Genomic DNA, 26,428 nt, shown 5'->3' with positions numbered 1-26,428 from the left:
TTTCCCATGGAGAGACATGTGGTAGCTATAAGGAAATCCTTTTACCTTCCTCATTCATACCGATGCCCATACTATTGCAGGTGTAAGGTCTAGGAAATGGAGTGTGTTTGCCCAACTCCTGACCAGCAATAAAGTCCAACCGCGCAGGAGCGTCGCTGCCATGCTGTGTGCTAACAGCTTTGTGAGCCTCTGCAGAGCTCTGCCCAAAAAAGTTCAAGACATTTCAGCTATAAAAACCAACAGTATAATGCCTGTCACTCCTCATCTCAGCAGCAGACCTGCTCATGCATGATGCATGCTTATTATAGACCATACTGCAAAAGCAAACACGGGGTCTTGGCTTCAAGAGGGTACCCCAGGACAGCAGCCACATGGGTCCCCCATGCTCAGTGTGAACACGGTGCTGGCAGATGTGTCAGAGCTACCTCTGTGCTGTCATACTCACAAAAGAAACTGCTCGTGGAAAACAGGATTTTTGCTGTCTGGCACAGTCTTCGTCTTTTGCCTGCATTTCCAGTCAGCATCTGGCACAATCGACATCTTCACAGAGGAAAACAAGCAGCATGTTAGCACTCTCAAAGCAAGCACTGGCACACAGCTGTAGCTCTGCCATCACAGTGGCAGGAGACCAGCACAGCCACTTTTATGGATGGCTAAACCTCAAATACACAGCTGAGCCTGTGCTAACAGGTGGTTTAGATCACTTTACACTATGTGTGTCAAGTAATTGTGTTACAAAACTCCTCAGGGCAGGGGAGGGAAGTAAAAAGAGCAGAAAAATCAAGGACTGATATATACAAATGTTGTTGGCTGGTGTCTTGACATGCAGCCCCCTGGTAGGAGTGATGCTGCCTGCACTGTGCACACAATGGTGGGAGCAGCCTGCCAAGGTGACCTCCAGGAGAACCCAGAGCTGGGCAACCCCACTGTGCTGGCCAAACACTTATCCCCATCAGTCCTTGGGCACCCAGTGGGATGCTCTTGCAATGAATGGCTGGCATGGAACTTAGCAGGGTCTTGTTCTCTGCTTTTCTAGCTCCATGCAGAGGGGTCCGTGAGCCCTCCAGCACTGGGCAAGAGACCAGCCACCTCCCTGCATGCTGTGGATGGCATGGAATGTGCTGTGGATGTGGAAGGGACAGGCAACTTAGAGGATGCTTGGAGGACCCAACCACAAAATCCCAAGAAAGCATGAAGCTCCCCAAGCAAAGCCCCAGGAGAACTCACCTTCACGTAGGAGTCACAAGTCCGGTACTCCTTTCCCATCAGACCTTTTGCTTCTATGACTGGAAAGGAAACAGAACGGTGATGCTCCAGCGAGGAAGGCATCCTCCTACACTGCAGCACTCTGCTCCATGGGGTGCTCTCTCCTTGTGGGGCCAAACCCTCCTCCTGCCCCAACAAGATCCTGCGCACACCTCCCCAGCAGACTGCTCTCATCAGGCACCCACAAACAGGTGAAGGAGTTTATCATGTTTGCTATAAATACAAGTGTCTGTGGGTGAGGTTGGTGGCAGATGCAGTTCAGCATCCAGATGGCAAATTGCATTTCATTTGCCTGACTTCACACAACTCTGGGCTCCCTGCCCCAAAGCCAAACACATCATCAAGTTAAATATCAACGGCTACATCCCAGTGGCAGCCCCGCCAGCAGGGACTCAGCACTGCACTGCTGCCAACAGCTGGGAACCCTGCGCTCCCCAGCCATGTGCCTGGAGGCAACAAATGTGCAGCAGATCTGGATAACTCAGGACCGGCTGCCTGAATGAGGATAAGCTCCCTCCTAACAATCCCAGCAAGGCAACAGTGACTTTGCCTTTATCAGACAGATATGTGCTCCTAATAAACATGGTGTGCCCAACAGACACCCCAGTGCACAAGGGGAAAGGGGTTCTGCAAGACCCTTTAGTACTACACAAAGCAGTCTGTGAGGTTCCTCCAGAACAGGCTGCACCAAGAGCTTTCTCCTCCAGCCAGACCTGCTTTGGGTTTAAAGATGTTGGGGTGGAGAATGAAAAAGTAAAACAGATCATCCCACGTCACCCAGCCTCCCCCTGCCCACACCAAGCACCATGACCACTCAGCATGTGCAGCAGGATGTTGAGTTCCAGACCTTGAGCTTCCTTTGTCTCTTTGTCAGACCATTTCCCTCTTTCCAGACCCTCCTTTGAAGACAGCATCAGAACAAAACAGTGACTCGCACCCAGCTCACACTGGGGCTGCTCTCTGGAGAGATTTGGTGTAAAGCCTGTGCCAGACCCTCAGAACCACATACAGCTTGGAGGAAGAAAAAGAAAAGTAAAACTCCACATTTTATTGCTGTTTCTTTAAAAAGCTTGCCTGCAGCCAGAAAAAGGAGCAAGCTGTCATGGCTGCTGAGCAAAGAAGGACGGGGCTGTGTGGGGCTTGGCTGGTGCCCACAGCCTCAGCCTCACCAGGCCCAGGCCATCCTCTGCCCCCAGATGATAGATGATTGATAGATAGATAGATAGATAGATAGATAGATAGATAGATAGATAGATAGATAGATAGAATGATGTATATTTCATTATAACCAGGCAGGATGGGACTGGGCTGTAAGTTGCACAGAGAGTCTTTCATATCCCTCCTGCCCTGCTGTGCAGGTCTCTGGGATGGGGGTGCTTTCCCCACAAAGGGTAGCCACCCTCGAGAGCACTGGGAGTTCCGGGGCCCTGTTTTTCTTTCACCCTACAGAGCACAAACCCAGGGCAGCAAGGAGCCTGATGTGTTCACAGGGAGGGAATTCTTGCTCTGACCATTTCAAACTTTTTTGTTAACCGTTTACTTATCATGAAGCCCTGATGAGCCTCTGGTAGAAAGCTCTGTGCCAGGAAACCAGGACACACACATCCTTCACTGCAGGAACAATCCTAAGGGACCACCCTAAGTGTCTTCAGACAGGTTTTTCTAAAGAAAAGAGCTAGTTTTCACACTCTCATTGGCCTTTCTAATGAACACCATTAAAGCTGAAGTGCTACAGTTCCCTGGGACCTGCCTCATGGCTGCCATGTAGAGTTTCCCAGACCATGCAGTGGTGGCCAAGCCTGAGTGCCCAAAGAAAGGCATCTTGTGTCCCCAGTGGGACATGCCATGGCTTAAGAGGCAGCAACCCCAGCCTGGGTCAGGTGAAATACTTTTGCTGAAGAAATGGTGCTGGTGTTAAAAAAATGCAGTGTTCTGAGGTAATGGAACTATTTGGAAAACCTGGCAAATCTGGTAAACAGTTTTGGCCAATGTAAAAGACATTTTGGAGCAAAGAACTTCAAGTTTTCTTTTTCAAATTATATTTGCCTTTTTTCTCTTCACATGGAGTTAAAGAAAAAAATGTATACAAGTGGACACAAAACACACCATGGTCACCCAGAAATATCAGTTTGGCCTCTAAATCTAAGAGCCCTGAATCATACCACTCTACCACTGAGTTGTTCCCAATGGCTGCCACAAAGCTCCAAAGAGTTTGAAGAAAAGGCTTAGAACTGCTGTCCCCATCAAGGGCCACCTCACCATACGCCCCAAGATGATACTTACTGTGCAGCACCAGGATCTGGCCCCGCACCTCGATGGACAGCTTCAGCTGGCCTGGAGGAGAGGAGAGAAGAGAAGAGAAAAGAGTGAATGACGCAGGGCTCACCCACTGCCGACAGCACTCAGCAGCCCGGGGACCCCACAGCTCTAAGGCTTGCAAGGGCCAGACCCATGCTGCTTCCCCACCTCTGGGCATGGGGGCATTGCTCAGGGAGCCAAGGGGAAAGAGGTGGGAGGAAACATCTGCTGCTGCCAAGAAAGTCATAGAATCACAGAATCGTTTACGTTTGAAAAGACCTTTAAGATCATCGAGTCCAACTGTAAACCCCACACTGCCAAGGCAACCACTAAGCCACATCCCTACGTGCCACATCTACACGTCTTTAAATACCTCCAGGGACAGTGACTCAATCACTTTCCTGGGCAGCCTGTTCCAATGCTTGACAACCCTTACAGTGAAAAAATTTTTCCTAATATCCAATCTAAACCTCCCCTGGTGCAACTTGAAGCCATTTCCTCTTGTCCTATTACTTCCTACTTGGGAGAAGAGACTGACCCCCACCTTGCTACAACCTCCTTTCAGACAGTTGTAGAGAGCAATAAGGTCTTCCCTGAGCTTCCTTTTCTCCAGGCTAAGGCTTGTTCTCCAAACCCTTCACCAGCTTTGTTGCTCTTCTTTGGATATGCTCTGGCATCTCAATGTCTTCCTTGGAATGAAGGGCCCAAACCTGAGCACAGTAATTGAGGTGTGGCCTCACCTGTGCAGGGTACAGGGGCACGATCACTTCCCCACACTATTGCTGCTACAAGCCAGGATGCCATTGGCCTTCTTGGCCACCTGGGCACACTGCTGGCTCATGTTCAGCTGGCTGTCGACCAACACCCCAGGTCCTTTTCTGCCAGGCAGCTTTCCAGGCACTCTTCCCCAAGCTTGTAGTGTCTTATGGGCTTGGTGTGATGCAAGTGCAGGACCCAATACTTAGCCTTGTTGAACCTCATACCTTGTCACAGAAGGAGATCACATTAGTCAAGCAGGACCTGCCTTTCATAAACCCATAAACTGGGCCTGACCACCTGGTTGCCCTGTCCGTGCCACATGATGGCACTCAAGATGATCTGCTCCATAACCTTCCCCAGCACTGAAGTCAGACTGACAGGCCTGTAGCTCCCTGGATCCTCCCTCCTGCCCTTCTTGTAGATGGGCATCACATTTGCTAACCCCCAGTCACCTGGGTCCTCCCCAGTTAGCCAGAACTGTTGATAAATGATGGAAAGCTGCTTAGTGAGCACTTCTGCCAGCTCCCTCAGTACCCTTGGTTGGGTGGATCCCATCCAGCCCCATAGACTTTGGTGTGTCTAGGTGGTGTAGCAGGTCACTAACCATTTCCCCTGGGATTATGGGTACTTCATCCTGCTCTCCATCCCTGTCTTCCATCTCAGGGGGCTGGGTACCCAGGGAAGAAGTAGTCCTACTATTAAAGACTGATGCAAATAAGGTATTAAGCACCTCAGCCTTTTCCTCATTCACTGTCACTATGTTTCCCCCACATCCAATAAAGGATGGACATTCTCCTTAGCCTTCCTTTCGTTCTGAATATATTTATAGAAATACTTATTAATTGTATTTTATGGCAGTAGCCAGATTAAGTTCTAGCTGGGCTTTGGCCCTTCTAATTTTCTCCCTGCATAACCTCACAACATCCCTCTAGTCCTCCTGAGCAGATGACCTTATTCCAAAGGTCATAAACTGTTCTTTTCCTGAGTTCCAGTCGAAGCTCTCTGTTCAGCCAAACTTCTTCCTCACTGGCTCATCTTTTGGCACATGGGAACAGCCTGCTCCTTGCCTTTAGGATTTTCTTCACGAAGAATGTCCAGCCTTCCTGGACTTCTCTGCCCTCCAGGACTCCCTCTCAAGGGACTCTGTCAACCAGGCTCCTAAACAGGCCAAAGTCTACCTCTGGAAGTTCAAGGTAGCAATTCTACTGACCCCCATCCTTACTTCTCCAAGAATCAAAAATTCTATCATTTCATGATTGCTATGCCCAAGTCGGCCTCCAACCATCACATCACCCACAAGTCCTTCTCTGTTCGCAAACAATAGGTCCAGCAGGACACCTTCCCAAGTTGGCTCCCTCACCAGCTGTGTCAGGAAGGTCTCTTTCAGACACTCCAGCAACATCCTAGACTGTTTCTTCTCTGTTATATTTTATTTCCACCAGACATCTGGTAAGTTGAAGTCCCCCATGAAAACAAGGGCTAGCAATTTTGAGATTTCTCCCAGCTGCTTATAGAATATTTTGTTTGCCTCTTCATCCTGGCTGGGTGGTCTGTAACAGACTCCCACCACATTATCTGCCTTGTTGGCCTTCCCCCGATTCCTACCCATAAACATTCAACCTTACCGTCACCATCATTAAGCTCTAGAAAATCAAAACACTCCCTAACATACAGGGCTACCCACCACCTCTCCTTCCTGATCTATCCCTTATGAAGAGTTTATAGCTATCCATTGCAGCACTCTGGTTGTGCAAGTCATCCCACCATGTTTCCATGATAGCAATTATGTCACAGTTTTTCTACTGCACAATGGCTTCCAACTGCTCCTGTTGGCTGCCCATGCACACATGCCCCATGTCCTACAGCTTCAGATGCAAAAAATTCCAGGAAAACCTGTTTTCTTAGAACACAGCAAACTCTGATGACAGGAGGCAGGAGCCCATGGCAGAGGGGAAGTTGAAGCACCAGCTACTGTGGGATGAATTAGCCCTTGTTTAAGAGGGATGCAGCATGCTCAAATCCTGCCCCCAGCCCAGACTCAACTTCCCTTTTGCCTCTCCCCTGAGCTTCTGTGTGGGCAAAGGGCTGTCACCCCTGCAGAAGGTGACAGCAGGCCAAGCTGCAGGCGGCCTGGATGAATGCCAAGGACAACTGGTGCCTTTGGTGTCAGAAACATGCCGGCACAGGGTCAGCCAAGGCTGGCCCCACCGGGGGACCCTGGGCCATGGCACTACCCTGCTTTCATCCACCCGCTGCTGCAGGACCTTGCACCACGCACATCTCCTGCTTGCTTGCCCCACTGCATGTCTCACGTGTCCGGGGTGGTTTTGGGGGAAACAAGAAAGCCTTAAAAATGTCTTCACTGACTGTCACATCCAGCAACAGTTTGTTATCACCAGCACTATCAAGCAGAGAAGATGCAGCAACAAGGACTAATGCAGCACTGCTCCCAGCACAAACCCAGCCCCCAGGAACCGAAGCACGGCACGAGCACCCACATTGCAGACTCCTGCACTTCCTGGGGATCCCAGACAGTATGGGCTGGTGAGCAGACAGGTAATCTCCTAAAACCAGGGGTCAATACTTGCTTTAATCTAGGATTAAACAAGAATGGTTTCAGTCATGTTTTTTGACACTGAACAATTGTCAGGTGGCCAACGAGGCCAGGAGCAGCCAAGCCCCGGGGAAGAGCAATGCTCCACCATCCTGCAATCCCTCTGCCACAGAGCCCAGGGGGGCTTGGACCAAGCAGGACCCCTGGTTCCCAGTGACACAGCACTGCCGGGGAAATGCCTGGCTCCCTGCACAACAGCAACCAGAGCTTTTGATTGAGGAGGTGGTGATAAGGGAGAGCCTTGAGGAGCTACATGAAAGAAATGTTACTTTGGATCAGGTTTGGATGGAGATCCCCCTTGCTCCCTGTGAGCTGAAAAACCAGGCCTGCGAGAAACACGGACTGAGAAAAACAGCCTGAGAGAGAGATAAAAGATGAGGCCCTCCAAGTTAAGGAATGGCTCAAACACTCGCAAGATGAAACTATAGTCATGGGGTGGATAGTGTGGAGGTTGAAGCTGATAAGACTGCCCCAACACCACAAGATTCAGCTGGAGGACGGAGCCCTGTGGAGACAGGACGGCTCTGCTCTGGTGCACCTGGCCAAATTTCAAGGGGCATCTGTCTGGTGAATGACCTTTGCTTCATTATCCATGAAATGTATATTAAAGTTAACACCCCTCAATACACTAACAAAGACTAATATAATTATGTCAATTACATCATCCCATAAAACACCTTACCCCTCGTCATACAGGGGATATGTAGGTATGTGAGTTGACCTAGGGGTCACCCACCAAGCCAGGAAGCAGGGCCTGCCTGCCTGGGGTGGCTGGCTCTCGGCTGCCAGGCTTGCCAAGCCTTGCAGGGGACCTGCTGTCCATCATCGTCATGAGCAGAGCAAGGAGCAGAGTCAGGAGATCAAAGGCAGGATGGCTCCAACAGTCATCAAGAGGCCAAAAGAGCAGATCTTAATGAGAGCACAGGGGCATCCACTTCTGCCCCTCAGTGGGGCAGAGAGTAACATAAAAGAGAAAGAGAGCTCAAAGTGCCAAGATTTAGTGCCTGAAGCAAATTATGGGATTTTACTTGAATCAGGAAATTGATCTGACTTGTTACAGGAGGACCCAGGACCTAACCTGCTCCACAGGCAGCCCTTCAGGAGAATTCTCCCCATGTAGATTGGCACAGCACAGCACAGCAGCAAGAGCTCACTGTGGGACCTGGCAGTCCCTCATGGGTGCTGCAGCACCCACCAGTACAAGACAGCAGCCCAGCAGGCAATGCTTCTATCCATCAGTGCCTTTTAAGCTACCTAAGGTGAGAGAGAGGAAGGAAGGACTTGGAGCAGAGAGAGGAGGTGGGAGGGATGGAGTCAGGAAAAACCTGACCTTACCAGAGTAACTCAGCTCAGCCTGAATATCCTCCTGGAGAACTGCTCTCAGTGTGGACTATGTGGGCAGATCCAACCTCTGTGCTCATGAGGAGTTTGTCTACTTGGGCAGGATCAGCTGAAACCTGAGTACAAAGGCCAGGGGTGCTCAGGCAGGCCTCTAAATCCAGAAACCCCTCTGCAGAGGTGCAAGGACAAGATGGGAGGAATATTTCTAAAGAAAGAATGAAGGAAGGAACATCCCAAACATGTCTTTGGCTGGTGGCAGTCAAAGTCACCACCTGCAAACACAGCATCCACAACTGCAGAATACACTGCTCGGAGCCCGCTCTGAAACAGAGCCAAGAATAAAACTCATCTCCTACACAGCTACAAATCCAACCTGCAGTTCCCACTGCTTTTCAAAATGCCTGTGCCAGATCCCTGAACTCCCAGGTCTTCTCTGGAGCTGCAGTCTGTGATGTTCAGCACTGCCTGGACCTGTCTGGCAGCAACTGATTCCCGGCACTGAAATCCCAACTGGTCATAGACTGCACGCAGGAGGCCAGCGCCTGGGAGAGCCACACATGTAGACCCCTGCTGAGCAAGGACACGGGTCTGGGGCAGCAGCTCTGCTCTGCCAGCTTACTTAGTTACGCACTCGCTTTCCCATGAGTTAGTGACTCTGAAAAAATCTATCCACAGTACTCAGACTGGCACAAAGACTCTGCCGACAGCATTTGTCAGGGTCAGGGGGAGCAGGCTGCCAGCCCCTGGCTCGCTGGCCCCACTCAGGCAAAGGTGTCTGCCCCACGGAACACCTTCCCAAGAGGTTCCCTGGGAGCTGCTGCCTGCCAGCCTGGATAGGATGTGCAGATTTTAAGGGTGAAGCAGGGTTTGAAATCTGTGTAATCATTCCAGACCAACCCAGAACTAAATATTTCTCAATCCTCCTCAAGAATCAAAAGACTGAAAGCATCATTAGCCTAACGTTTCATTTAGTCCAAAGCAAAATATACCATTTTCACTTGTTTTCCAGCCTACAAAACACAACAAACAAAATAAACAGTAAATATTATTTACAAACTTCTAAACATCTTTCAAACTAAAACCCAACATTTAATTTTGCAAAAGACACACCCAAGTGCTTAGGCTTGCTGGGGTGGGGATATATTACAGGATTTTTTAACCTGAAGCAAGTCAAAAGAACTCATTTTTCACTCGAAAACAGAAACTTTTCGAATTCCTCTCCAGCTCACAGGTGTCTGTGTGTGCATCTGCATGTTTGAGAGCACAAATCTGTGCACATGTGGAAACACATGGCTTACGTGCACTTATACCTGTGCAAGTGAGAGCAAGGTGGGAAAGTTAAGACAAAAGCCAGGTGGGGTAAATCAGGACAGCTCTATTAAAGGTAATAGTGATTTACAAGCAAGAATAGTGTCCCCCAGTTTCATCATGACACCCCAGCCTTTTGCACCAAGGCTTTAACCCTTCTGCTATCTCCAGATCTCTGAGGCTGTGGGAACCCTCTTGCTGTTCCACTGTCGGTATGTCACAACTGTTACAACACAAAAGCAAACTGCGCCTGTCTAACCAAGCATGACGAGGAGTCAGCCCAGGAATGAATGGGCCCTGGAGAGGAGAAAGGAAGCTTTTGTGCTGGGTAATTCAGCGGGGGGAGGAAGCTCTACGCCCAGCCCTGGCCTGGGGATGGCTGGGGCTGCTCAGCTCCCAAGGCAGCACATGGGGCCAAGGCTTCTGCACAATGAGGGATGGGGTCAGACAGGACCGCAGCCTCCTGCATAATGTGAATTAGTGCTGCTCCTGGTGCAGGGACAGTGCCCATGGCCCCTGTGTCACAGGCTGCACCAGAGAGAGGAGAGCAGAGAAAAGGGGCAGTTTTGCCTTTCTCAGAAGTACTATAAATTGGCCCCTAGTAGAAAGTTTTCGGGAGTATCAGTGGGAAAGGTCCTTTCTTTCCCATGAGGAACAGATGTCATTTCTCTATTAATGTATCCGAAGCATCTCCAAAGCACATGAAGGGACAAGTCGCAGACCCCAGCACACCCAGCCAGCCTGTCTGACCCCACAGGGGTCCCAGCCTGCTCATGCCGGGGAAGCACTCGGCTCTGTAGCAATTCCAGCACTTGTACAGGGCCAGGATCAGAGAGGGAAGCTGCTGTTGGAAAGAGCCTGAGCTAGTGGAAGGGATTTGCTGTACCACCATCTGCACTTGGACAGACCGGCTCAGCGGCAGCAGTTGAATTTTCTCAAGTGCATGGAGCAGTAACCTTCTCCAGACCTGGGTAGGCAGAAACCAGGGCACAACCCCTGTCAAGACAAGTTCTTGGGCTGCATTTCCACCTCACTCCAAGAGCAAAGGGTCAGAGAAACATTATCCCTTGGGTTTATCTCTTTTGATACATCCCTAGCATGAACTAAGGGAAACAGCTTCAGCAGAGAGGCCCCAACACAGCTTGTCCAGGTCACGTATGTTCAATAAATGTTAATATGAATGGAAATAGGTGTAGAGAAAGGCCAGAGAGAGAGAAAAAAGCAGACCGCTCATCTCACAACAGGACCCACATGCAGCTCCTGGATGCACACCCCATCACAAAGAGAAGGGCTCAGCTAGGCTCGCAGGGCTGCTGCAGGGAGGGTGCCCAGGCCCCATCCATCTGGACCCCACAGGGCCAGGAGACGCAGTTCAAGCTGATGAACAAAGCTGGCACAAGATGAGCAGGGCATGAACAAGCACAAGATGGTAATCAAACAGGTTCCCACCCATGAGAGAAGTTTGCCAGGCTAAGGGAGGGGATATGTGAATGTTGTCCTTTGGGAGCAGACCTAGCAGGCAGGAAAATCTGTTTCTTACTGATGATCTCTGACAAATGGAATATTTGGGTTTCTGCTCTTTAAATGTTTTTCTGTTTTATTATAGGAAAAATGCAGGTTTTGCCCTGACTGGCACAGCCAAGAGCCATCAGTGCACACACCAGTGGGTTTCCTACAGCAGAAAGCAGTGTCAGATAACTGCCTGGGCAGAAGGTCCTCGTGCACAAGGCAGAGCACCCCGAGATCACTATCTGCAACTTCGGGCCCTGGCACCAGCCCTTCTGAAGACCCTCTCCTTGGTCACCCACATGGAAAGGGTAGTGCTAGCCCCGTCCTGCCACTGCTCTCCTGCTCAGAGCCCACGGCGTCACATCTCACCAGCCCATGAAGGGAACTGCGGCTTCAGAGATGATGCTTGGCCCAGGCTTGGCTACAGAGCCAAGAGGCACCGCAAAACTCATATTATTTGGCATGCTTAAGTCCTACAGACAAAAACCATGAGGTTTTCAGACAGTTCCAGACTGTCCTCAGCAGTTTGATGGTTAAAAATCTAAGGGGGGAAGGAGCAGCATCCCTGGCTGCCCAGGAAAGGGATGTCCCTCTCCACTCATGTAACCCTCTCTGCTTCCCTGCAGCCTCTTTAACAGCACACTGCATGACTGCCTGCCCTCATCACTAGAATGAGCAGAAGCTTTGAAAGAAAACTGCTGCTTAAAAAGTGGCAACCAGGAGAGGCACCCAGCTTCCCTCTGCATAAGACAAGCCATCACACACCACAAGCGATGGCCATGACATTTGCTGCCAAATTCCCCTGCTCGCAGGGCAGGTGGACAGGGTTCATAGCTATTGCTGGGCTGGCTCCAGCTCACAGATCCGAGCCAGCACTGCCCATGGGCTTCTTCAGGTCCATGTGGCAAAACTGAGGCAGCCACAGAAAGACCCACAAGGAGCAAAGGAGGGAATTGGGGCCCTGCTGTAATGGGGGCCACAGCTCCAGCCAGCCCTACGCAGCATCCCAGCTTGTGCCCATCCAGGGGGCAAAACGACCTGGGTATTGGGCATCCAGCTGACTGCCGCAGCACACCACAGCAGCCACAGCTTGGCTTCAGGGCGCTCCCCAGCTCTCCAGCTCGATGGAGCCACATATTATTCTGGTTCAGTGAGGCAGAAGCAAGCAGGCTGCCGCTCAGTGTTAATGCCTTCAGGAAGCAGCTCTCCAGCCCATTCCTACGGCACCGGGCTTTGGCCATGACCCTCTGCAGCTGCCAGTGGCCACCACGGCCACATCCCCTGGGCACGGTGTTCACCCCCTGCTCCCCGGAGCTGCAGGCTCAATGCTTACCGAATGTGGTGAGGTAGAAAGAAGCTCTCAGAGGGGCAGCCTGGTGGGTGCAGAGCGAGACTCTGTGGACATTGTCGGGCTCCATGGCAGGACACCTCTAATTAGGCAGTAATTGGAGCCCTCCCTGCCTAGCCCGGGAGAGCCAAGCAGCCGTTTAAGCAGGGAGTGACAGGCAGCCGTGCAGCCGGGTTTCCATGGGACACGCGTCCAACCGCTGCATGTTTGAACGGCGCAGCTCCCATTGGCCCCGCAGATTTGAACAGGGACTGCACCTGCCTGAGTAAACAGGCCTGAGCATTACGCCACAGCCACGTGCAAGGATGCAGGCAGCCCTCTGCTCCCACCTGCAGGCCCAAGACCCGCACCAGTCCCACGGCAGATGAACCAGGAATGAGCTCCTGGGAAAAAGGAAAAACCTTGCAACGTTTCCTCTTCTCCACAGTGCGCCAGGCTGTAAGTAATTCCCGTGACTGTGAGTGAATCCCCGTGACTGTGAGTGCCATCGGGTTTGCTGGCACGTACTCAGCTGCTCAGGGAACTGTCCCACCGGAGCAATAAGGGACAGCAGCATTCAGAGCACTGAGGGGAAATTATTGCAGGCAAGGAAAGGGTGCAGGAGAATTGGTCTGTGGAGGTGAGCTAAGAAAGGGAGGGATGGCAGGGCAGGGGTTACCTGCTTGGCTCTCATGAAAAAAGGAAAGAGGCACGCAGCCCCCCATGGAGGGGGGCTCTGGAGTCACTCTGCAAGACCCCAGAGCAGCACTTTCCATCACCTGAGAGCTGGTGATGCACCCACCAGCTCCAGACATTGTGCCAGTTTACCAGAAGACACCCAGAGCCAAGCACCATTTCTGGAGACTGTGGAGGAATGATGGAGATGGTGTATTTGAAAAAAAAAAAAACCCTCCCCAAATGCTGGGCTGTCCCAGAACTCTCTGCTTCCCATCCACAAATCTGTGCAGCCCTGCTCCCTACGGCGCAGGGCCCCATGGGGGACTGATCTCCAGCAGAGTGGACCTGCTCCCACACCACCCCATGCTGCCGGGAATGCCCCGCTCAATGAGTTCTGTTCCTTGTGGCACTGCTGTGAGGCTACAGGATCCAAAACAACCTGGGGGCCTGTGGTGAGCCTGGGTCAGCCCTGCAGGGTGAAAGTGGCTGACTGACATGTCCCTGCTGGCCTGGGCTCAGGCAGAGGTGGGCAATGGGGGAGCTCAGCCCTGACAAGTGAAGGTCAGGAGACAAGGGTGCAGCCCAGCACAGGCTCTGCACAGACACGCTGCCAGTGTGGATGGCTGCTCTCGGTGCTGTGCAGGCACCTCCATTTCCCAGCCTGCATCCAGCTGAAGTAATACTGAATATAGTGACCTCCCTGGGATGGAAAAGGACAAGATCTCCTGTAGAGTCCAGGGTGCTGGACACACACCCCTGCCACTCCTCGCCATGGTCACCCCTCCACATGGGCCTGACCAGGGCCAAGCCCCTGGCTGGCCCACAGCCCCTCTCACATGCCCATCACTTACCTTTCCCCTTCACTTGTGTATGGCTGATCTTCCTTCTGCTCCCCAATGGTCCCCTCTGCTTCCGCACGGAGGATCGTACAGCCCCGCATCGCCTCTTCACCAGCACTGGCAGACACTCCAGATCCAGCAGCTGGGGACTCTGCCCTGTCCCTGACAGAGAAAGGAGGAGATGAGAACAGGACATGGCAGGGTGGGGAGCTGGGACACAGGAGACATCACAGGCTCTGCAGTACCCTTGGTTTTACCTGCCACAGGGGTATGTCTCCACCTTGCCCCAGCCTTCCTGAGAATACCACACTGCCAGGTCTCTTGCACTGAGCTTCCCCTGGCCAGCCCTGTACAAACATGGCACATGCTGGCAGCGTGGCACATCTATCCCACACCATCATCCCCTGGGGCAGCCCTGCCTGTGCACAGAAAGGAGAGGAGTGATGGCAACACACTAGATGCAGTGTCACAGCAGAACACAGACCCGTGTTCAGAGGGAGTCACCCCTGGCACGCGGCTCAGCTGCAGCTCCAGCACATCTGTATTTTCTCACAGTACTGCTGGATTTTAGTACAGGGGAAAGATGGATCCCAGTTTCCCAGCAAGGCTGACAATGTCAGAGGTGTGGGAGGCAAGCAGAAGATGCATCCTGGAGACGGTGGTCCAAACCCTGCAAGCCTGAGCCACCAACTAAACTATTGGCTGCCTGGTGGCCCCAGAGCTCCCAGGAGCCTTCAGAGCACCCGAATCCTTCAGGACCCGGTAACCCACAGGCAGCTGGGGAAGCCAGTGCTGTTGGCTCTGGCCTCTTCAACTGGGTCTCAAAGCAGCAAGCTCAGGCAATTCTGGTGGAACATGGGGGACACAGGAGGGAAAAGGCTGCTCCAGCTCTTGGGGCTCTGTGATAAAAGCATGTCTGCCCATAACAAGTACCCAGCTTTGTGTGAGGTAGGAACTAATGCAGTCAACAAAACCCACAAACACCAGGAGGGGAACATGGAGTCCCAGAGAGGAAGCGGGTCCTTTGCCAGCAGCCAGGAGTACACCCACACACCACATGCAGGCTCTCCAGTGAAGAGACAACCTGGCCAAGCACGCAGCCTATGCCACAACATCCTGCAGTTCCCTGTCCCAGCTGCCCAAGGAGATATTTTCACCCTGGCATTTACAAACACATCCTCATGGCCTGCTCTGTGCTCTCTCATAGGCACAGGTACAGCCAGCGGAGCAGGTCTGGATTTCAGCTTCAGCAGAGCTCACCAACATCTGAGCTCACCCAAACTGTAACAACCTGAAACTGGAGGTGTCACATCCTGTACCGCATCTGCTGGCATGCAAGATAGCTCTGGACACAGAGCTGGGAAGGGGATGAACACCTTCATCCCATCCTCACCTTCATCCCCTGTCCCTGCAGGCAGCACTGGCACTGAGCCTGGGAGAGGAACTGAGTCACAGTATTATACAATATTACAAGAGCCCTCCCTTCCTCCCCACAGGGAGGGTCTGGGGACCCCTCATCATCCCAGCCCTGGGGTCTGCAGAGAAGCCTCACAAAGGCTCAAAACCCCTCTTATAGCTGTGTCTAACAGCAAGATCGCAGATGGGGGTCCCAGGAGAGAGGCCCCCAACTGCCTGGGGTCACAGTCAATGCTGTTGTCAACTCCTGGACAGGAAGGTTGAAGAAGAACCCTGTTACTGTTCCCAACACCCATGTATCCCTTGCCACATCCTCCAGAAGCTCTGTTGATGCCTGAGCACCACAGACACACAAAAATGGTGTCAAAGCACTGTCCTGGACAACGAGGAACCAACACACAAGTGGGATGGGCCCTGTTCAGGGATACAGGGTAATTTCTAAGGCACTTCAGAATGTTCCTCCCTTCAGGCTTATCAGAAACTCTTCCTCTCATTTGTTCAGTTGAATCCATTTGCTGACACTCTCAGTGATCTCCATCTGCCACCCATCAAAATTAAAACTTCATCCTGGCAAATTTACTTGCCCCTGGAAAAAAATACAGTCTGGGATTGCATGTTTCAGTGCACATCCCCAGCTCCCAGTGACCAGCACAGCACATCTCAACCCACAGGACATGCCACGCCAAGCAAATGATCATCAGTCCCAGGTACCCCAAACAAGCAGTGTGTACCAGCCCAGCCTTGCCGTGCCCTCGTCTCCGCCACTGCAGATCCCCACAACAGCATTGAGACTACAGCTTGTGTTGCTGCTCTCCAGCACTGCCAAGCCTGCAGCTCTCCCCAGCATATGCAGTGAGTGGTGAGAGGTATTTTACATGCCACCCTGTCTGCTAGGAGCTCCCCAGGCTCCTAGCCTCCCCTCTCCATGTCATTATTGCAAAATGCTTTTAAGAGACAAAAGGAAAGATGAACAGGACAGTAACAAAAGGCAGTAACAAACAGTAAAAGATCTAAAGTAGGCAGTCTCACAAGTTTTGGTAAAAGAATCCCATGAGATAGGGTTTTTCAAAATAAATAAAAAATAATAGTAAAGGTAAAGAAGAGTCTCTGTGGGACTTCAGGACTCTATGGCCATGGGAGTTCCCCCACACCATCCTCCCAGAGGACTTGAGGCTCACTGTCTGCAAACCCAGCAGATTCAAGTCTGCTCCATCCTGCAGCACAAGGCACTAGCAGAGAGCCCCAAGATCAAACATGATCCTGCAAGAAGCTGGGCATCTCCAACACCCCACAGAGGGCATGTGGGAGATACAGTCCCTCATCTCCCCCAAGAGCCAGGATCTGGTTCAGTGGTGATAACCAGGTACCTGCAGAGTCATAATCCATCCTTCACCAGGAGATAGAGCAGCACTACAAAGTAAGCAAAGAAATCACCTGAGCACTGACGCGTGAGCCCTGGCTCTCCCAGTTGCTCCATCACTCCCACGCGGGACCCTCACTCTCTCCAGCAACGTCCTGCACTCAAACTGTGATTTAGCTGCCAGGAGCCTTTGACCTTGGCACCACTGAAAAGGACGGGGGAATAAACAGTAATAAATGTCCCAAGTGAGCAGACCTCCAGGACTAGGAAGTTACAAACTGAACTGCACGCTGGGAAGAGATGGTGGCAGTGGCGCATGCAACGGCCCCTTCCTCTACTGGCTCCCAGCAGCAAGGCAGTGACTCCTTCTAACTTTCCTCTTCACATTCAAACCCCAGGAGATTGACCTTAACCTGCTTTTCTATTAGAGTCTCCAGCAAAGTGCACATTCAGCTGGTTGGCTTGGGAGTTAATGACTTTCTTTTAAAATTTAACACAGTTCTCCATCACAAATTTCAGATTGCCAGCACCAGGATCTGCCTTTGGCTGGATATTCAAATCCAAACACGTGCTTAGACGGTTATTCCAGGCAAAAGGGTAACATGAACACACAGAAAACCCAAAGGGTTGAAGCTGGCTTTGAAACTGAAGAAGCTAAATCAAACTGGAAAAAATTACCTGACTTCCCAGATGGAAAGAGAATGGAACAGAAAGAGTTTGGATTATTTCTGGGCCATCCTGAGGGCAGATTTCTGGGACTAGCAAAGTCTGCCATACAGGGTGGACACACAGACCTCAGCACTTTCCCAGTGGTGGGATTGCTGCAGCCCCCTCTCCCCCAGGGGCTACAGCAAGTACAGGACACAGCTGGGGAGCTCCTGTCCCCAACACCACCTCTGCAGCAACCCCAGCTGAATCATCCCCTGAAAAATACCAGTGAGAAACCCAAGAGAGATGCATGCTGGATGATCACTAAATCCTTTTCCAATCTGGGACCCCAGAAAGGCTTCCCCAGCTGCAAGGTTATCTTAGAAACACTGCACCTTCTCGGCTCACATCCCAGAGTCTGCACATCCTCTTGGAGCCCAACTCTGCAAGCCAGACGCAGCACCCACAGCAGCACCCACAGCAGCGCCCACACTGAGCCCCAGCACGGTCCTTGCTGCTGCCTTTGCCAAACGGCAGCTCCCTCAGCTCACACCACAGGCAGACTTTCAGAGCAGATGCAAGTGGACTCCACACTCCTGCAAAATTGCACCTCCCAGCAGGGAGCAAATGCTGCACTGGGGGTTAATCTAGCATTGGCCCAAAGTTAGCAAATACCTCGTGAGCTGCTCCTGCCCACTGCACAAAGCTGTCAGCCAGCACGGGATCCCAACACAGCACTCGGCTCAGCACTGCTGCTCTGCTGAGGGACCAGTCTCTGCAATGTCCAGAGTTTTACAGGAATCTTCATAGGACTTGACATATTTGGCATTTTTGACCCATAGCTTTGGGTAACAAATTTCTTTGGCTGATCCCTTTTCTAAATATCTCTCTCTGGCCCTTCCCCAAAAGATTAACAATTTGAACATGCAAAGGGACTAACCCACATCAATTCTTGGGCTCTGCACTGGTGAGGCATTGCTATAAGAACTCAGGATGCCTGTGGCTGAAAGCACAGCAAGTACTTCTAGAGCAGGCAAAGGATCTGCAACAAATTCCACATGAGCAGGAGCTGTTACAAACCTCCTCGGCTACTCACAAGGAATGCAGAGGACAGAACAGCCTCCATGCACAGCTACTCATTCCTGTGCCCATCTTTGAGCAGGGCCAAGCTTGCTGAACTCAGAAACAACTCTGAACATCTTGTCTCTCAACCCCTTTCTGCTGCTAAGGCTAAACTAGCTGACACTGTTCAGACTAAAGCAGCTACAACTAGGTTATGGTTTGTATTAGAGCTACTCCGTAAATCAGCCCCTCCTCACGAGACAGTACACGGTAGGGAAACAGGTGTGAGAGCAAGATCTGCTTTATTTTCAGTTCTTGAAGATTTTCACCTGTCTTGAACACTCTGAGGCTGCAGAAACTACCTGGCTGCGTCCCTCGCCTGCCCTTTGGCTGGCAAGAGAAACATCCTTGGCTAATTTGGAAGAGATCCCTTTGAAGCACAGCAATGCTTCCTGGTCACTCCAGAAATGTCCTGTACAAAATGTCTCCTACAGGGGCTGGCAGTGCCTCCCACTGTCACCCTTTACAGTGAGGAACCAGCAGCTATAGAGGATACTGGCATCAGAGCAACTATGGGTTATCCTCAGAAACGGCACAGTCTGATTCTCTCTCAGATGCTAAGAGGAGATACAGACCCCATTGCACCAATGGGTCACAATAAACTTTTTTTTTTTTTTTTCTTTTTGCTATTTCTAGCCTGTAGTATAACAGTAGGCTGGGCACACACCTAATTTAGGAGCATTACACAAACACCTCACAGTCTTACCATGTCAAGGCTTTGTCCTCGGCTTTGCATTTCTTAAAGGCAGTGGGACTTTTACAGGCAAGGTGTTTAACACATCCCTGTCCCACCCAAATAAAAACACAGCTAATTACGGCACTACATAAACTCATGGCACCATTTTTACCCCATGCACTCTGAAGAGTAGCACCATGAGACATGCCATGTCTCTTAGAGGATGTCTGATCTGAACATCCAGTTCTTCTGCAGCAGCCCTAGGCCCATAACATCTGATCAAGAAGGCAGCCTAGATCGAACAGGAACATATGCGAAAAAAAAAAAAAATACAGTGAAAATGCAGCAAAAACTTCACCAGCAAGCAGTGGGTTACAGCAATCCTGGACAAGGATTACGTAGTCCCACAGGTCACTGGAGCAGCTGCTGCCACTTAAACACTGGGGCTACCTGGTTCCTGGATTTGTGATGCTGAGTCTCTGCCCTCAGCCCCGGCTGCCCTGTGCAGAGCTGGGACCCAGCACCCTGCTCTTGGAGCAGCTGTTAACCTCTCCATGCATTACTCACTCTGACACTGCTTTGGTTCAGGCTTTTGATATTTTTGATGTTTATTTGGGACCAGCTGAACAACCAGATTTCCACTATCTGAACAGTAACCCTGCCTAAAAGCAGCTATCTCAGGAAAATTAAACACTCAAAGCTGGCATACAGATAGGATACAACTACTGGAAGAGGTATGTTTTTCTGAGCCAGCAGTGCTGCTGTGGATTACTGGATTTTGACAAATGCTAAGTATTAATCCGTTTCTGATTTAGTTTAATGCAATAAAAATAATATAATTATCAGGCTGGGTCTTCACAAATTTTAGTGACACTTCTCATAAAAGAGACAGGTTTCAGCATAGCAAAAGATATCTTGGGAATTATGCTTTTGGCCTTAATATGGTCACATGGATCAAAGTAATTAAGTTAAAACAGCTTTAAAAGTTACTGCCTGTCACCTGAGCTGAATTGTGTGCTGTCTGAAAGGACATGAAATCGTTGAGCTGCTCTACCCACTAGCTGTCACCATGCACCTGGGTGCTGCTTTGCAGGGCTTCCCCTAGGGTCTGGCACTATTCAACCTCTCAGTGAGCCAGCTCAGCTCATAAATTTCACAAAAAATTAACTACTTCTAGCATTGCTATAGCAAACGGATTTGGCCAGGGCATACAATGCAGGGAAACAGAGATCAAATGCCAGAAATGCCCTTTTGTTGGCAGAGATCTCCTTGGTCATCTGGTGAAGCCCCACTTCTAGACTGCACAAAAGAAAGTAAAATTTACCAAGGTTCTCCTACACAATTGTGTTCAGATTAAGCTAATTTAGTTGAAGGCTGCTGCTGAAAGGGTAGATGCTGCCTTTCTCTCGCCATAACTATGTGACTGACCACCCTTTCAAGTGAAGAGCCTTTTCCTAACAGAATTCAAGAACATTTAAGAAAATAAAAGCAGATGTACCAGGTTAGACAAAGGTCTGTGTAGTTCAGTATTCTGACAGCGGTCAGAAGGCGATGCCTAGGGTTGAACACAATAGTGCAGGCACATGAGACATTTTCCCAAAATAGTTGCCCAGCCCCTAACAATTTTCAATTCAAGGACTTTCCACTACAACAGGGTCAACTTGACTTTAGTGTACATTTTGCTGCCAAAGGAGTTACATCCCACTTAGGTGGTGGCACACCATTAGTTCAGACTTAATGTGGCCACTTTAAGCCACCTCTGTGACTTAATTTGAATTCTGAATCGATTACAGAATCACAGAATCATCTAGGTTGAAAAAGACCTTGAGGCTCCTCCAGTCCAACCATGAACCTCACACTGACTGTTTCCAACTCCCCCAGATCCCTCAGCGCTGGGTCAGCCCGACTCTTCAACCCCTCCAGGGATGGGGACTCCCCCCCTGCCCTGGGCAGCCCATTCCAACACCCAACAGCCCCTTCTGCAAAGAAATCCTTCCTCAGAGCCAGCCTGACCCTGCCCTGGGCAGCTTGAGGCCATTCCCTCTGGGCCTGGCGCTGGTTCCTCGGCTCAAGAGACTCATCCCCCCTCTCTGCACCCTCCTGTCAGGGAGTTGCAGAGGGCCAGGAGGTCTCCCCTCAGCCTCCTCTTCTCCAGACTAAAGCCCCCCAGTTCCCCCAGCTGCTCCCCAGCAGACCTGTGCTCCAGACCCTGCCCCAGCTCCGTTGCCCTTCTCTGGACACGCTCGAGTCACTCAATGGCCTTTTTGGGGTGAGGGGCCCAAAACTGAACCCACTCATCGAGGGGCGGCCTCCCCAGTGCCGAGTATGGGGGTGAGATCCCTTCCCTGTCCCTGCTGGCCACGCTATGGCTGACACAAGCCAGGATGCCATTGGCCTTCTTGGCCACCTGGGCACACTGCAGGCTCCTGTCCAGCTGGCTGTCAATCAACCCCCCAGGTCCCTCTCTGACTGGCAGCTCTCCAGCCACTCTTCCCCAAGCCTGTAGCGCTGCTGGGGGTTGTTGTGGCCAAAGTGCAGCATCCGGACTAGCAGAGCATAGCCTGGTTATTGCATATATTGTTTCACAATGATTATATTATCTGTAGTCAAAAGAATTCCTCTCCCTCCAAACTGAAAGCACTCACTTTTGCAATGTTATTCAAGAACGAACATGAGGTTCATCTGTCCAGGTGAGATAAAGTCTGACCCTGCTGCAGAGTTCAGGCCTGGAAAAACAGGTCTTCCTGAACTGCAATACAAACAGAAGCAAGATTTATGGTGAAACACATTCAAATTAACAGTATGAAAGGCAAACCAGAGGTTACCCTACAGGTTTCCTTTTCAAAGCACTTCCCAAAATGAATTAACAAAGTTAGCATTAATTTAATAGTCGGTCCATGCAGCTGAAAATAGCTCCTTAACTGGTACACGTAATTTGTCCAAATATCTTTCTTAGGTCAGATCGGAAAGTCCACTCAATCAGTAGAATATAAGGCTGGCAAGTTTTTGATAGTCAAAACTGCTGAATTAGTTTATGGTAAAACAGGATCCTGAAAGATATTCTGAGGATGAAACTTCTGTAGTTGGAGGCCTTAGTCAGAGATGATCTAAGCTAAGAAGACCTGAAGTAGAAGTGTGTGAGTGACCACCTACATGGCAGCACACTCCCCTGGGAACTGGGCTCCCCGTTGTTTTGTCTTTAGGGAAAGCTGGAATGATTCCAGACATTACAGCTATGTTTGAGGACAGATGCACTTGAAAATTTAGAACAAAGTAATAACTTATTTCCTTTTAAAAAGGGTAGTGTCACGTGTTTAAAATTCATTCTTCTTCTATAACAAAAAGGAAAAAAAAAAGCAGCAGAGCAGCCATGGACAGTCTCCCAGACAAATTAAAACTAGTAAATGCAAATCCCATAACAACATCCCACACCACTGAAGCCACTCCAGTTCAAGTTGGGTAGCTGTGCCCCTGCCTTCAGCTTTGTGAACATTCAGCCTCTTGCTGTTTTATTACAAACACTGACAGCCAACAGGCCATGCACTTGACTCTGGCCTTGAGCACTCTGCTGTCCCCTCTGACTCCCCTACACACTTAACGATTCTCAGGCTTGAGACCTCGCAGAACCTTATACCTATGTTTACTTTTGCAACCTGAGCACTCCCAGCAAACCCAACAGGGTTGTTTTCAGTGCCCAGAGTGAAGGTCTTGCAGATCAGATCACCAACTTGCATGTGGACTACCTTCTGGCATGCTTCTTTCCCCATTTGTAGAAGAGGAAGAGGTGAATCTATTGCAGTAAGAGCCTATTTATTACAGGACTTGTATAATATCACACCTATAATAATACAGCTGCAAAAATGATGGAAACAATATAGGTGTTCCATGATGACTGCTCTATACAGGAATAATCTGTACTTTTAAAAATTATTATTCATTTGGTCATGATGATACTGAATTATTATTTTCACAGAAGTCAAGTTAATCAAGATTGAAACTCATCTGTACAAACTGCATTCTGAGCAGTGCAAATACTACTTTGCAAGCTCTGTGTCTACTGCAGCTGGACCATAAATGTAACATTTTTGTGAAATTCTGAGAAAAATAAGCAGGCTATCATCGCAGTGCCCACTGTCACTGCAGGCTTAAAACTCACAGATAGGCCTTCAGTGTAATTCTCCTGACACCAGTAGCTTCTGAGCATTCTTGATTAAGAGAACAGAGAAGAAAGGGTGTGGCAGAGGTGGAAGATGTTCTGTGACACTCAGAACATCTAATTTACCTCCCTGAAGTATGGCTGGGGGGGATATTTACTATTTTCAATGTTGGAATTTCATCTAACAAAAGTAAAGCAAATGCAAGATGAACACTGAGGATCTGATAACCACAAACTATAGAGTGCAGTGCCACAATGCCTCCATTTAACAATAACCAGAATTTCTAGCTAAGCAAACCACAAGATTTTACCTTATAGCCAATTTTTCCTATATGCAGACCACATTCCCAGGGCCTAACTGCCAAAAATGCATCTCACCACAACCACAATGGCCACTTTGCTCACAATGACCATTAAAGGGCTTTATCCAGCTACAGAAGAGGAGTGCACGTGGGCAGACTGCTGTGTATCCTGAGACATTCTAGTAAGGGAAGTATAACCCTCTTTCTTCTTAATCATCACTCCTTAGTTATCCAGCTCTTGCTGACAGCAAGAAAACCCTTTAAGAATAGGAGTGTAAGATTTGTCTAATATCGATGAATCATTTGTTTAAACAGGAGATCACACCTAGAGGCACACACTAGCAAGAAGTGATCAGTGAGTATATAAAGTGAGCTCCAGGCAGCTGATATACAAACCTCATTTACAAGGACTTAACTAGAGAAAGTTGCTGAGGTCTACAGGTGGAATAAAATCATTAGTGAGTGAGGTTATATGCATGTATATACATGAGGAAAAAATCATGTTGGAAATTGAGCACTAAAATTCAACAAGCCATTTCCTGCCATAGGAAATACTTCTCGGCCAAGAAAAGTAACACATTCTCTCTTCTTGATGTCAGCCATGCAAGCTGAGTTACTTACAGGAGAGAGGCTTTATTTGAACAAGCTACTGAGGTGAATTGTGGTGAAGTCACCCGTTATACAGGTCAGACTGGGCAACCTATTGATCACTTCCAGCTTTAAAAATCTGTGAAGTGTTCAACGTGAATAGCTACTTCATGTGAAAACTAAAACCTGCCTTAACTTCACTAGCACTCCAAGTTAGTTATCTTAAGAGTAAGAATGCTCTTTTCCCTTATTTAGTGAAAATCAAAATTTAACCATAACTTTCCCTTCCCTTTCTGAAAAAAAGGCTCTAAAAATTGAATCAGACTTTCCTAAACAGAGCCAAGGATGTCCCTCAGTTCTGTTTAGTGTATCCCAGCACTGTGGATGTTGACAAGTAACCATACCACAAGTAGTTCCATCCCACTGGCTCCTATCTGCAGTCATCATCTTTGCAAACACTGCAGCAGGAAGATGATATCATCTATTCAAACACTCTGCAAAACAAAAAATCTGAGCAAATTAACTTGGCAGAAAGAAAACCCAAAACACTGAGGATATATATAGTGTGAAATAAAGTTAACAAAATCAAGGAGGAATCAGGTTGTCCTCAGATATGGGTACATCCTAGTTCATCCTAGGCTGATAACCTGGTCTTATATCCTGTAGCTCCAGAGCTTTTATCTTAAAACAGCTTTCTAGTCTCATTTAGCTGTCATGTATAAAACATGAAACTTGTTAAATGTGACTCGAAGTAGTCAAGCTTACTATGGCAAGTCACATTTCACACTGATACAAAAAAAATTTCTGTTTGTGGCACATGTATAAATAAATAAAGACAGTGACACGAGCAGTGGCTTGGATAAACCAGTCTCAGTGGAAAAGCAAAAAGCATGAGACAATATTGTCCTTCTGTACCTCATGAAACCAGTTTTTTTCTTCTGTAGCTCATGAAAACACAAATACTTCAATAGATGTATTTCAACCCTCCAGATATGGTAATTAAAAACAAGTATATGCACACACCAGTGACCAAAGCATCCAAGAAAGAAGAGAGCCTGCTGTATCAGGAAGGTGCACACCACTTGATAGCTGGGTCCCAGTCTTCGCTGGGGAGCAGGGGAGCTTTGGGCCATACCCCTGGCTGGGGGTCAGCATCATCCCCGTTTCTGCTCCATCCTCCCCCTTCACCAGACAGTAACCCAACACTGCCTCGCTTTATTCTCAAGTCATGTACAAAACAACCTCACCCTCTGGCAAAACAGAAAACAAAACAAGCTGCTGCGGCCTCAGAGGGCTCTGACAGCACCCAGCAGACTTTAGCACCGTCTGGAACGGCCAGTCAGTCACTGCCCTCAGGACAAAGTAACGGCAGACCCGCTACAGCATCTCACCTCCGGGAGCCGTGGGGCCACCACAGAGTTAACAACAGAATACATTAACACGAGCTAAAAATGAGACTCGAGAGACATGATTTGTACACGTAATGACGGTTTTTATTAATCCAATCACTGTAACTGGAAAAGTCATGAAGCTCTCACACACAAGCCTTTCTTCAGGTCTGACCTTTGTGGACTCAAAATGCTGAACCTCAGCATGCTATAATGTCTGATACAATTACCTCTACCGATAGATAAGCTTGTCTCACAAATGTCTGAAAACTATCCCCGTTACAATAATACTGCCCTTGCTACTGGAAAATACACACTTTCTGTGGAAAAAAGCTGCACTGACAAACACTATTCTCAATTTCAATTATCACCCCAACAAAGTGCCATTAGATTGATCTCCTCCTTTCTCGCACTCTGAGCTTACTTAATTACCTTGTCAGGTTATCAACAGGGATAAAGTCTCACGAAATTAATGGAAGTTTAGGCCAGGTGCAGTGCTGTAGAGCAGCAATGACTTGGCTGAAGGGGCACAGACGCTGCAAGCCCTCACACAACACTGCAGGGAGAAGCCAGAAAACATTAGGAGGGGGCAAAGCCCCTGCCCCCAGGGCCACGAGCCCTCTGCCCTCAGGGCTCCCTTGGCCCCCCCAGGCTCTCACCCTCTGCCCTGGCTCCTGCTCTCAGCCCCTCAGGCTCCTGCTAACTCCCCAGTCTCCCCTTTATACCCCTGCCTGCACCCGTGCACCCGCCCCCATCACACCCCAGGCTCCCATTTCCTCATTCCACACTCCTCAGGTTCCCATTCCCCCGCCAGGCTCCCATTCCCCCCACAC

The 26,428-nt window shown here is 49.6% G+C and overlaps 1 protein-coding gene across 1 annotated transcript in view; it reads right to left on the bottom strand.

The window, feature by feature from the left end:
* Positions 1-16,880, bottom strand: part of RGS3 (regulator of G protein signaling 3) — an 85,760-nt gene extending 68,880 nt beyond the window's left edge. Inside the window, exons 1-5 of the mRNA XM_026860531.1 lie at positions 16,790-16,880; positions 13,952-14,101; positions 3,550-3,600; positions 1,228-1,286; positions 446-540 (exon numbers count right to left, since the gene is read on the bottom strand). Coding sequence (XP_026716332.1) covers positions 446-540; positions 1,228-1,286; positions 3,550-3,600; positions 13,952-14,101; positions 16,790-16,832 — 398 coding nt within the window. The 5' untranslated portion in view covers positions 16,833-16,880. The remainder of the gene's footprint in view (positions 1-445; positions 541-1,227; positions 1,287-3,549; positions 3,601-13,951; positions 14,102-16,789) is intronic.
* Positions 16,881-26,428: the final 9,548 nt, after the last annotated feature.

Source organism: Athene cunicularia (assembly GCF_003259725.1).
Source record: "Athene cunicularia isolate RWA chromosome 17 unlocalized genomic scaffold, athCun1 chr17_part1, whole genome shotgun sequence".
NCBI classification, from domain to species: domain Eukaryota; kingdom Metazoa; phylum Chordata; class Aves; order Strigiformes; family Strigidae; genus Athene; species Athene cunicularia.
Note: the sequence above shows the minus strand (reverse complement) of the source record. Positions and strands in the feature narration are given on the sequence as shown.